The 11,771-nt window shown below is 42.8% G+C and overlaps 1 protein-coding gene across 6 annotated transcripts; it reads right to left on the bottom strand.

Moving 5' to 3' along the window:
- Nucleotides 1-248: 248 nt before the first annotated feature.
- On the bottom strand, nt 249-11,187 carry CCDC181 (coiled-coil domain containing 181). Of its 6 annotated transcripts, none has more exons than XM_053310233.1 (7): nt 11,168-11,187; nt 7,704-7,864; nt 5,867-6,892; nt 3,561-3,707; nt 3,034-3,123; nt 1,710-1,864; nt 249-1,233 (listed from the first exon to the last, which is right to left on the bottom strand). In XM_053310233.1, the coding sequence occupies exons 2-7, from the start codon at nt 7,839-7,841 to the stop codon at nt 1,071-1,073; spliced, it is 1,719 nt and encodes a 572-aa protein (XP_053166208.1). In that variant the 5' UTR covers nt 7,842-7,864; nt 11,168-11,187; the 3' UTR covers nt 249-1,070. The 6 variants fall into 6 exon arrangements, with proteins under 6 accessions (XP_053166208.1, XP_053166207.1, XP_053166205.1 ...); XM_053310232.1 differs by lacking the exon at nt 11,168-11,187 and adding an exon at nt 11,041-11,167; XM_053310230.1 differs by lacking the exon at nt 11,168-11,187 and adding an exon at nt 10,937-11,049.
- Nucleotides 11,188-11,771: the final 584 nt, after the last annotated feature.

Here is an 11,771-nt window from a genome sequence, read left to right as displayed (position 1 = left end):
GTTCTGATGTGCCCCATCATTTCACATAACAGGAACAGTCTCTGAAGAAACATGCTGAAACCATGACAGGGGTTTGGCGCTTGCAGGCGTCCTCTTGGGAATGCTGCGAGTACAAAATCCCCAGCTTCCATACCAACTGAACAGCATTTAACTGTTCTATCCTTCAAACAGTCCTACAGTAGCAGACTACTCATTCACATTTTAAAAATGCCTGTAATGGTGAGAACATAAAGTGTAAGGAGTCAATGTCCTTATAACTTTTAGGTTTTAATAAGTTTGAGAAGAACAAGTGCTGCTTTTTATGAAGAAACAACCTTAGGTAAATATGCTATCTGCTCTTGAGATGTAAGCATGGAATGCTTAAAGGCAACCTCTGCTGTAGTCGGTCTCTTCTAATACTCATCTAGTCTGTTTATGCTTGGTTTTTGGTTTTGCACTGCCATATAATGCTTCCAAGAGTCAGATTTATTTCCATAACAGTGGCTAACAAGAGTGTTGCTAAAAGTTGAAATTAAGTGCCTAATTTATCCTTTAATTTCAATAGGACTACTTTGAACAATTTCCCTCATGTCCACCAGTAACTCAACAGAGAATGAGCAGAAAATACTTCTCGAATGGTGGATACTTTGAATTCATTTCATAAGATAGCTCTTGTTGATTCTGTTTAGCAATCTTCACTTAATTCCCCTTCTCCCATAAAGGAGAAACAGCAGTCATTAAAGCAATGAATGGGTCCTTGTCACAGGTCCTGTAACACTTGCTATAGTTAACTAGATTTTACACAAAATGCTTGAGTTGAAGTTGTCCATGTCTTGAGACAAGTTATTTAAAATGATTTACACTGCTTTTGCCATACGGGCATTTTATTCTATTATGTTGAACTAAACTCCCCAACCCATTCACAAAGAATTTTCAAGTTTAGAGGAAAAGAAATAAGATCACTGAGAATTTTTAAGCCATTATTGAAGGAGTGTAGAACATATCACAAGAGAAGCTCCTTCCAGGGGGCAGCCACTCAAGCTACACAAGGTACGGTCTGACATCTTCCAGGCACCTGATGACACTAAACTTCAGCTGAACTGGTCTGTGAAGCGAAAAGATTTGGGTTCAGAAATGGAACAGAGAATATTCTCTATTTGTTTTGCTCTTCTGGCTTCCTGCCTAAACTGCTTGGATCGCTCTTTGGCAGCTAGTTGCTCTGCTCGCTTCTCCCGTCTTTTCTTTCTTAGCCATCTGCAAAGAAATGAAATACTTGAAAAAGGTAAACCCCAAAGGGATCAATATCAAGTTACCTATTTCCACACAAAGAATCACAGAATGTTAGAGCTGAAGGGACCTTGGAACAATTCTAATCCAACCCCCCTGCTCAGTGAAGGAAACTGTTATAGCCTGGACAGTGGTGGATTAATGGAGAGGCAGAGGAGGCATTTGCCTACAGTGGCAAACTTTGAGCAGCAGCAAATTTTGCCCCTCATATTTTGTTGCCCCTCTCTGTGGGCAGCGGCAGCTGCAGCAAGGATGGAGTGGGTGAGGAGAAAGTCTCCCCCCCTTACCTTTTTTTTTAAAGGCCCACCTTTTTTTGTTTAAGGTAAAAGGGCAGCAAAAGCCTTTTTGTCTATGGGTGGCAAAAAGCTTAATCTGTCCCGAGCCTAGAATGGAATAAGATGGAATTGTTCCATTTAAGAAGGAACAAACAAAAGAAAACTTACTGTTTATACGCTTTATCACTTTCCATTGGTCTTGGAAGGAACAGCATGCACTCTTCCTGCTCTTTCAGGTTTTGAACCTGTTTTTCTTTCACATGCTCTAGTTGTTTTCTTTTGAGCCATGACTTGTAGGCTTCTTCTGGATTTCTGCTCTCCTGCTAAAAAAAGCAACAACCCACCACCACCACACATTAACAAAAGCTTGCTCCATTTTCAAAATTAGGAAAATATATACTTCTGCTGTAATATTTGAGGCATAGCCACTCCTCATTGTATACAAGTGCTGGCAATGGAAGCCTCCCTTAAGAGGCAAAGAATAGCCAGACTGGGCCCAAACCAGCCTGCAGGAAGGGTTAGTCTGTTCTGCTGCCACAGTCTCAGTCTGGATTGGAACTTGATCTTGCTTTTTCTTCAGAAAATAGCCAGATGTGCCATTAAGCACACAGTAACCATCTTCTCTAATATGACCCCAAGTCTCATCTCAGCCTACTTGCTTTCCAGAAAAAAATACTGGAGAAGTTTCCAGAATCCAATTGATACTAGGCTACATTGCTTTCAAATTAGTCTTTGGTGCATCTAATACACACAATCTGTAGGAAACAGTCCTGGTTATCTATAACCAAATTTAACATAAGAAAAAAGAACCTCACCTGAGAAATAGCTAAATATAACTCAGGTTTTCAGACTAGTTGTTAACTGGATTATGCTGTTTATAGTCAAACCTCCAGATTCTTCATGATCAAATGGTTGCTGTATCTATTTTCTTTGGCCAATATCACCTTCATAGAAATTTTAGTATGAGAAATCTGATATGATTTTATGTTTACATATTTATAAGGTTTAATATTCTATCCTTCAGTTCAGTTAAAGTTCATGAAAGCTTACAGTTAGAATAGAAACCAAACACATCCCTATACAACTGAAAAGCAATAGTAGACTAGAAGTGGTGAGGATCAGTAGCAACTAAGCAAAAAGAGAAATGAAAAGGATTAAAAGGTCTGGGTAAACAAAAAGGTCTTTGCTTGATACCCAAAAAGGACAATGATAGCGATTTTCGCCTTGGATTAAAAGTTTCATTGGGCCAATGAAGTTTTATTACAGCTCACATTTGCATGAAATGCCCAGTGCTCCTTCACTAATACACACTAGTCTTTGTTGTTACTCCTCTCCAGCCACATACATATACTGTACTCCCAAACCACATTTTAAAATCTTCATTTTTGAACTTAATGTCCAATATTGTCCAATCTCCTTTTTGCTGTCTCTTTCATTCAATCATTTCAATATGATTCTCCTTAATACTTACCCACTGATCTATGTATCTTACCTTTAACCTTTTCTCCACTATACAGTCCTTTGCAGAGACCAGTATTCCTCCTCCTCCCCCATATTGTCCATGCCCTTCTATATCGGTAAGCTAAATTGGGCATGAAATATGCAAATGTGAAATTTTTGCATATGAAATATGCAAAAAAAGCATGCAAAGTCATGTTGTGAGGGATCACATAAAAACCTCTGATTAATACATACAGCCATGGTAGCTGCATTCAGGAAATGTTAAATTTTGGAAATGTTGCTTACACTTTAGGACAAGCATGGAACCATAATAAAAGGTTGTATACAAATACCACAGAGCCTTAACTGATGTGCAATAGTGTGGCAAGTGGGATTCTAATTAAGTGCTAATTGTGTTACCTGTAGGTCAGTGATCCTAGATCCATAATGTCACACAGTTAGATTTCTGAAAACAAAAGGTTGCTACTGTTCATAGTTTATTGGGAGTTTCCACTTTTTTTAGAACTAAGCAGGTCACTGTAACACAGCAGGATGAGAGGTATGTAAACTTCAACTTACTCTGCTATTTAAATCTTCCAGCTCTTTTGCACGCTGAATTCGTTTCTCTTCTTGAATTTGTCCTTTTTTCTTTTGCAGCCAAGCTTTAAATACCGAATCATTTTCTTTCCTTTTGGTTTCCTCTTGTACTCTTTTCCGTGCTTCTTCCTTACATTAAAATTGTGGCAAATAATGATCATTTTTAAACAGCCTTATTCAAAATTTGACAATTACATGAATCAAAGTGAAAGACAAAGTTGTCTGAACTGATGTGAAATGATGCTAATTTTTATACTATAAATTACTCTACAGAACTAGAGAATAAATACATATATATATATTCTCTTAAGTGTACCCATCTCCAATCCCATGTGTGACAGCTCTCACAAGAGTTTGCGAGCAAGCTGGGGGGGGGAGGGGGGAGTGAATGGGCAGGCTAATGGACAACCCGACAGTCACAGTCGTAAGTGGTGCTGGGGAAAGCGATGGTGAAGGCAAAGCAGTGGCCAAAATGGGCCAAGAAAGGGGGAAGAGCTGAGGGGGAGAGGAGGGAGGGAGGGTTGAGAAGGGCGAGGGAGCCAAGAACGGGCAGGGGGATGAGGGGGGAGAACTAGAGGCACAGATGCTCTGCACCCAGGCCAGCTAGTAGTAATATAATTCCAGTGGTTACAACAATAAAGTCTCATTAAGGAGCCTGGGAGACTTGAAGAATTTGAACGTTCAAATTTATAGATATTGGTTGAGGTTAAAGGGTTATGCCAGATGGAGGAATTTTTAGGGAGGGAGCTGGTTTTGTGGTAGCAAGCATGAATTGTCCCCTTTGCTAAGCAGGATCTGACCAGGTTTGCATTTGAATGGGAGACTACATGTGAGCACTGTAAGATATTCCCCTTAGGGGATGGCGCTGCTCTGAGGAAGGCATCTGTATGCTTTTATGCAGAAGGTTCCAAGTTCTCTCCTTGGCATCTCCAGATAGGTTTGTGTGAGCTTTGTGCCTGTAGTCTTGGAGAAGCCACTGGAAGTCTATGTAAACAACATTGAGCTAGACAGACTAATGGACTGACTTGGTAGAAGGCAGCTTCCTAGGTACTCAGTGTGCAGATATTTGCAAAGGGGGATAATCATCATGTTTGTCTAAACATACTGGCAGGAAAAGTACAGGTGGTAGAATATAAAAATTCCTCATCTCAGCTAACAGGATTCTTCCTATATTCATATGCTGAAAGCAGTCCTACTCCCTACTCCATTCAGAATATGCTGAATATACTTTTCAGCATATTCTTATGCTGAAAGCAGTCCTACTCCCCCTTGAAGTGGTTCAAGGTGGACATCATTTATCTTTCTGAAAACTAAAATATGTACACTGGCAAATATCTCTAGGCAGCTCAAAGCCTTCAGGGCCACGATAGGAAAAAAAGGTAACAATATAGAGGATCAACATCAGCCAAGCTGGCCACAAAAACAAAAGCAAGAATTGCTGCAGAAGAGGTTTCTTTCAACATGTTGATAACTACTTTCTCAAGAAATATTTTCACTGGAGTACCTGGAAGATATATTTTCTTCCAAAATCCTAAGTAGGCCACAGCTGCTCTTGCTTTTGTTTCTGTGGCCATGATAGAAAAGCCCCTATTGCTACCTACAGTTAGAAGTGTGATAGAATCAAAATGTTGCTTATCTGAATCTAAACTCAATGTGTTCACTTACAGCTTATAAATCTTGTTGTCCTTGTGCCTAATTATGGGACTTGGCAGGCCAGTGATGTAGGGAGACTTCTGGCAGCCCAGGAACTGTTTTAGGGTCTCCCTGCATGCCCCAGCGCCAAAGCCATGTCCCCTACTTTCCAGCCCCACCCCACTGAGCTTCCCCCTCTATTTAGCGGTGGCGGCCGGCATGGCAGCTTCTCTTGTGCCTGCGCGTGGGCCTTTCCCTAATCAATGGCGAGGCCCACGTGCAGTTGCAAGAAAGACCAGTGCGCTGGCCAGGGAATGGGGAGGCCAGTGTGTCTGCTGGGAAGGGGCCAAGTGCAGACCGGGGAAGGGGGAGAAGCCCGCCTGCCGCCACTGCCACCACCACGGGTAAATGGGAAATGGTGGCGGGCGGCGCAGGGGTGCACAGAGGTGGGGCGGTGGGGCCCCTGTAAGCCCCTGACCCTTTGGGCACAGAGACATTTGCACCCCCTCATCCAATGGACACTATGCCCATGGCACAAACCTAGCTTAATGATCTAGACAAGGAAGTGGGCTCAACATGGAGAGGCATTCTGAGATATGTAAGTGCTCAGCTCAGTTTTTACTGCACTGATCTGTTTGTTTCCTTTATACTCTCACCTCTCTCTTTAATTTCTCTTTTCTTTGCTCAATTTGTTTTTGCAGTTCTTTTTGTCTAGGTGACAGGCAGTACGTAGAGCTTCTTATAGCTATGTTTGCTGACTGCACCCTGCGTGGACTTTTCCCCCTTTCCACATTCCTTGTAATGTTGATGGCAGAGCATGGTCGAATGGATGGTGGCTGAGGAAAATAAAGAAATTCTTCTCTGGAAGGAGAGCAAGATGGTTTTATTAAGGACTCTTCTTTTGTTAGACAGATAGTGCCAAAGGCAGTAGTGTAAGAAGTTTTGGGAGAAATATGCTGAGCTTCAATATCACTAAAAGAAACACTGAGTGGAGGGAAGAACCCTTGGCTCTCAATGTCACGGATACTCAGGAGTTCAAACTTCCCATCTCTTTCTACTAGGATCTTGCCATCCTTGGGCTCATCATCTGTACTACCATTAACAGAAAGAGATATATCTTCTCCTTTATTAGAAAGGCACAACTGAGAGAGCCTACCTGAAATGTCCCTTTCCCTGTAAAGGTTATTTTTATCAGTGCCTATAGCTTTCAGAGGGGGGACTTCCAGATCTACTAGATTATCTTTGAATTTTAGCTTCCTCTCTTTTGTTTCATCCAAAGGTTCCTGAGATAACAGAAGTTTGTTGGCTTCTTCAATTTTTTCCAGGATGTAACGCTTTATATCTTCATCATCTTCATCCAAGTCCTCTTGATCTTCTAGCTTTGATTCCTGACAGGAGCCTTCGCTTTCAGTATCAGATGGCTGCTCAGTATCATGTTCAGCTACACTTGTTGTGTGATGTGGCCCCTCATTCTTCAGAACTTCCTCATGCTCAAAAGGCTCTTGTGAAGAGTTATTTTCCCTGTCCTTCAGTATTTCCTCAGGCTCTTGTGAAGAGTTTTCTTCCCTGTCCTTCAGTATTTCCTCAGGCTTAAGTGGCTCTGGTGAATAGTTTCTTCCGTCTTCTCTGTCTAAGTCCTTGTCAATACTTGTTTCAACATCCTCTTCATTTTCACCATGATTCTACAAAGAAAATAGCAGTGCTTATTTCTATAAGAAGTAAGAAGTGTACACACAAGTTTCCTACATAACGTCACTAACAATTACATATCAATACCTGGAAGCATTTTAGACATTTACCCGTGCATGCGTGTGTGCGTGTGTGTGTGTGTGTGTGTGTGTGTGTGTATATATATATATAAAAAAAATATGAATGAGAGCGCCAGCATGGTGTAGTGTGTAGTGGTTAGAGTGCTGGACTAGGACCGGGGAGACGCAAGTTCAAATCCCCATTCAGCCATGATACTAGCTGGGTGATTCTGGGCCAGTCACTTCTCTCTCAGCCTAGCCTACTTCATAGGGTTGTTGTGAAAGAGAAACTTAAGTATCTAGTACACTGCTCTGGGCTCCTTGGAGGAAGAGCAGGATATAAATGTATTATTATTATTATTACATTTATATCCTGCTCTTCGTCCAAGGATATATACACACACACCCAAGGAAACACTAGATTTCCAATTTGTAGACAAAGATTCTTTAAGGCTGGAAACCAAATAAGCCCTTTATGCAAAGCACACACTTCTGCATGCATGCACCTCCTCCCAATGTTGTGCTAGAGGTCACTTCAGAAGTTGCCCCAGTTTTGGCAGTGGCTTGATGGGAATCGTTGAGTCGGGGTGAATTTTGACGGCCCTCTGGATTTCAGTTTAACTCAACATTCAATAATACTTCAATCATCCAAGTACTCTCTTCCTAGTCAAATCATTTACAATGGTATCATTCATAAACAGTTTAGATAGTGGCACAAAACTAACATGCAGTATTTTATTACCACCTGTGTATCATCAAGGATTTCCTTTTCTTCTTCATTAATTAGCCACTCAAGGTCTTTTTCAAAATCATCATCATAGTCTCCACTTTCTGTGGAATCTCCAGTGTCTGCAGATTCACTAGTGTCTTTCTTATCACTCATTGTGGATGTTCCTTAAAATAAAGCTATACAATAGGAAGAAAAGTAAAATAAGCATTATAAATAGAAATTGGCTAGTCTGCAAAATGGAAAGAAATGAAATAATAATGCAGCCACACAATATATTTATAAGATCTGTACCAAATCATCTCTACAAGCACTAATGCAGAGTTTGCTCAAATACAAAAGCCCTATGTAGGTTTGGGGGTTTTTTGTGCAAGCACTCTGCCTGTCTGTATTACGGACAGGAACCAGGGTGTTTATACAGTTGAAAGCACAGGATTCTTTTGAAGAACAGTCTCGGATTGTGGTTTTATTTATTTAAGCTATTTATATCCTGTCTTTCAAATCAATAAGCTCTCAAGGCAGCTAATAACGAAGGAATAAGATTTTAAGAATTAGAAGCAGAACAATTAATCATTAAAGCTTAGGAAAACAAATTCGTATCAAGTAGAAGTCAGTAAGGTTAGTGTCATGCAGATGTCACTGCGGAGGCTATTCTATGACTATGGCACTACCACTAAAGAAGCCTTGTCTCCTATTGTTACTTGCTTAACCTCAAAGACAGTTGGCTTCACAGGAGTTTAATGGCACCAGTTTAATGAATCCAAATCAGGAATGCAGGTAGCTCCTATGAAGACATGCCTTATTTCTTTCCACCTATTCATCAAATCTGGAAATTGACATCTCATATAGAAGTTAAGAGAAGTAAACAGAAACCAGCTAATAGCTTTTTGTAGTTTGACATTTTGTCCAGTGTTCTACAATTTTATTTCTAAACGTGTATAACCTGCTTCTCTGTTGTGGAATCAAAGTGCCTAGTAATATCAACTAAACCATAAAATTTAAAGATTAAATCATTCACAAAACAATAGAAGACAAAAGACAGCTCAATTAAGCAAGAACACAAGCAATAAATAATTTCAGCAGCATAAAGCATGACAATATATAGGAAACGTCTATGCAAGACATGGCAACTAAACAAATACTCCCCAAGTTCCTGTTCTGTATTAGCCACGACTTTCATTAATAATAGTTTCTTTCTGATTGTGTTGTGGTTAATGAAAGATGAACAGAGCATTTACAAGACTGTGCCAGTGATCATGTATATTGATTGACTGGGCAATCTGAGTCAGGCATAGATATTCACGACAAAAAACAGATTTTACAGACTACTCATTTACGTGGATGAGGTTGTTATAGTAACCAATAACAAATAGTTACTTTTTGCTAATCTACCACAGGGCCTACAGGCACAAACAACTGAAAAAGATATTTAGAAATAGACTGGTGGGGGGCGGGGGGGGCACCCTGTACCAAAAGGCATTCAGTCTCTAGTACATTGGGGTTTTACAAAACTTTTACAAAACAGCAAAGAGTTAAGGTTTAGTAAGAGACCCCTAAAATTAGAGATTTGGAAAACATATCAAGTCCATTCACTTCATATTTGAAGGCATTAATTGAAAGTAAAATATTGTAAAATGCATACTACATATGAAATGCAGGTTTACAACACTGTCGTAATGCTACATAGTACATTAGCAAATTAAATTCCACTACCCTGTTTATGCGCTTGCACACCAATTCCAAACATTGTTTACTAAGTAGTAAGTCCCACTTTATTAAATAAGATTAACTTCCATCCAAGAATGGCTAAGACTAATTATATTTTAAAAATATAATTAAGCATGGAGGCAGAATAAAATTAGGGAATAGATCTGATAAAGTTGACAGATCTTTTCTATCTGCCTCCCCAGAAAAAAAGAGACACGAGCTGCATCTTTCACTCTTTCCCCTTAGGCAAGAGGAGAGCACTCAAGATCATCAGGACTGGAAGTTATGTACCACCATACATAACACTACACATCCCACTTAAGTACTGTATTACAATTTATATGCCTCTCTCAAGCAATTGGTTTATTGGAGCATCTATCCTGCCTATGACAAGGGCTCAGTTCACAGGAGTGTAGCTAGGGGATAGGAGGGGGCCTGTTCACCTCTCTCTCCAGTGCCCCCTCGGAGTGAGGGAGATAATGAAGAAAACAGAGAGGGGTGGAGCTAGGGGGCCCTCGGGAGCTGGGGGGAGGGGCTCTTTGAACCCATGCATGTAGGTATGAAGAAACTGCCTTACACCTTACATCCCGTCCCCGTCAGACCAAGTCTTCAAACAGGGCCAGGAGTCTCCCAGTCCTGTCTGGAGATCCATGATCCAACGTGCAAAGCATAGGCTCTACCACCACTGAGCCTAGGCTACTGCCGCGCGTTCTTACAATGTCAATTTGCCAGATCATTCCGGAGAGGGAAAGCCGACGACAAAGCTCCCCTGCAGTCCGCTTCTTCTTGCCCACTTTAACGAGCCAAAAAGAGCAACCCTCCGGCTCGCTCTGCAAGGGCAGCAGGGTCTGTCTGGATCACAGCTGCCGAGAAAGATTAAGGCCGTGCGCTCGCTCGCTCCCTCCCTCCCTCGTGCCCCCCCCCCCCGCGCCGCCAGAGCTGCCTATTTTTACGTCGAGGCTCACTAAGCACCTTGACAGCAGCACAGCAGCAGGGCCTGGCTCGAGGAACCGGCGAGCCCTTTCCGCCCGTCACCATGACAGCCGCGCGGGGGCTTCCTCCTCACTCCAGAGGAGAGAGGAGGCGCCCTTTCGGTTCCGGCCGACACAAGGCGCGCCTGGGCTGCTCTACTGCGGCCGCCTTCAACTTCAACTTGGAGGCTGCCGCTTCGCCCGCCCGCGGCGCTTCAGTGACTGGCTCGGGGCCCTCACATTCTGCGCCCGCTGCCCTTTCGAAGCCACTCGCCGCTTCCCATTCTTCCTCACAGCGGCAACTCTATTTTTTTCTTGCTCTCTATAAGCCGCTCTGAGAACTTTTGTTGTTGAAAAGCGGTATATAAATATTCTTTATTTTAAAAAAATGAACCAGACTTTGACACGGCGGCGCAGCCGGCCCCCCCCCGCCCCCCGATCATTGGTGATCGACAAGGGCTCCCCGCTACTCCGCATGCCCCCGTCATCCTCGGGAGAACGCCCTCGCCTCGGCATCTTCACACCTCTGCTCAGGGGCCCCTCACACCCTCCCTTCTCCCCCTTTATCTCCACCTGTGGAAGGCGCCGGGCAGCGACCCGCCCTCCATGGCGTTGTCATGGTAACCGGTGCGCCCACCGGCCTCCTGTCATGCCTCCGTATTTACCCCCACACTCACCAAGCACAGGACGGCGGCTGAAAAGGGTCAAACGCACGCCAGACGCTCCCCATCCCCATAGCAACCGTGAGCTGGCTAATCTCGCGAGCGACAGAACAAACGGGAGGTTTCCTCTTGCTGTGCTTGCCTTAGAGAATGGATGTCTGACCGGCTGAGCTGACGGAGGTCACTGTTTTTGCCCGGTGTGGGGCTCAGTGGGGCTCCAGGAGATTTGGGTTGGCGACTCCGCGCGAAGTCATTTCGAGAAGAGTCGTTTGCGGAAGGGCTCTTCTGAGCGGAGGCTTGGCGAAGAGGGAGGTTGGCGGGAGGAATCTGGCAGAAAGGGAAGGCATTTTCCTGACCCCACTCAAGGTCCTTTTATGAGAATTCGGCTACCCCCTTTACCTCCTTTAGTCACCCGCCTCAGACGGCTAGAATGTTAGGACGCCTGTGCTTGTTTTCCCTGCTTTTTGAACACGTGAAGCGATTATTGATGGTATCTACTCAAGATTATTTAACACAATTTTTCAAGAGTGTAATCTTGAGTGCATAGTGTAAAGTTTCTTTGTATTTTAAATAAATTTAGTCTTTCTTGTGTTCTGTCTTATATCCCACCCAACTAGGGAGATGGGCGTCAGGACAAGAACCCTAGATAAATAGGCACGTAGCCTCTGTATATGTAGCGATGCACATCCCTTTTCACGTAATAATCTTATCGTATACACATTGGACACGCGGGTTTGAAGCTTGCC

The sequence above is a fragment of the Hemicordylus capensis genome, chromosome 3, assembly GCF_027244095.1.
Source record: "Hemicordylus capensis ecotype Gifberg chromosome 3, rHemCap1.1.pri, whole genome shotgun sequence".
Classification (NCBI taxonomy): Eukaryota; Metazoa; Chordata; class Lepidosauria; order Squamata; family Cordylidae; genus Hemicordylus; species Hemicordylus capensis.
Note: the sequence above shows the minus strand (reverse complement) of the source record. Positions and strands in the feature narration are given on the sequence as shown.

Coding starts and splice junctions, on each gene's coding strand:
- CCDC181 (XM_053310233.1), bottom strand. CDS start 7,841: ATGAGTGATAAGAAAGACACTAGTGAATCTGCAGACACTGGAGATTCC. Junction 6,893..7,703: donor AAATCCTTGATGATACACAG/GTGGTAATAAAA, acceptor TTTTCTTTGTAG/AATCATGGTGAAAATGAAGA. Junction 3,124..3,560: donor TGGAAGATTTAAATAGCAGA/GTAAGTTGAAGT, acceptor TGCCCAATTTAG/CTTACCGATATAGAAGGGCA.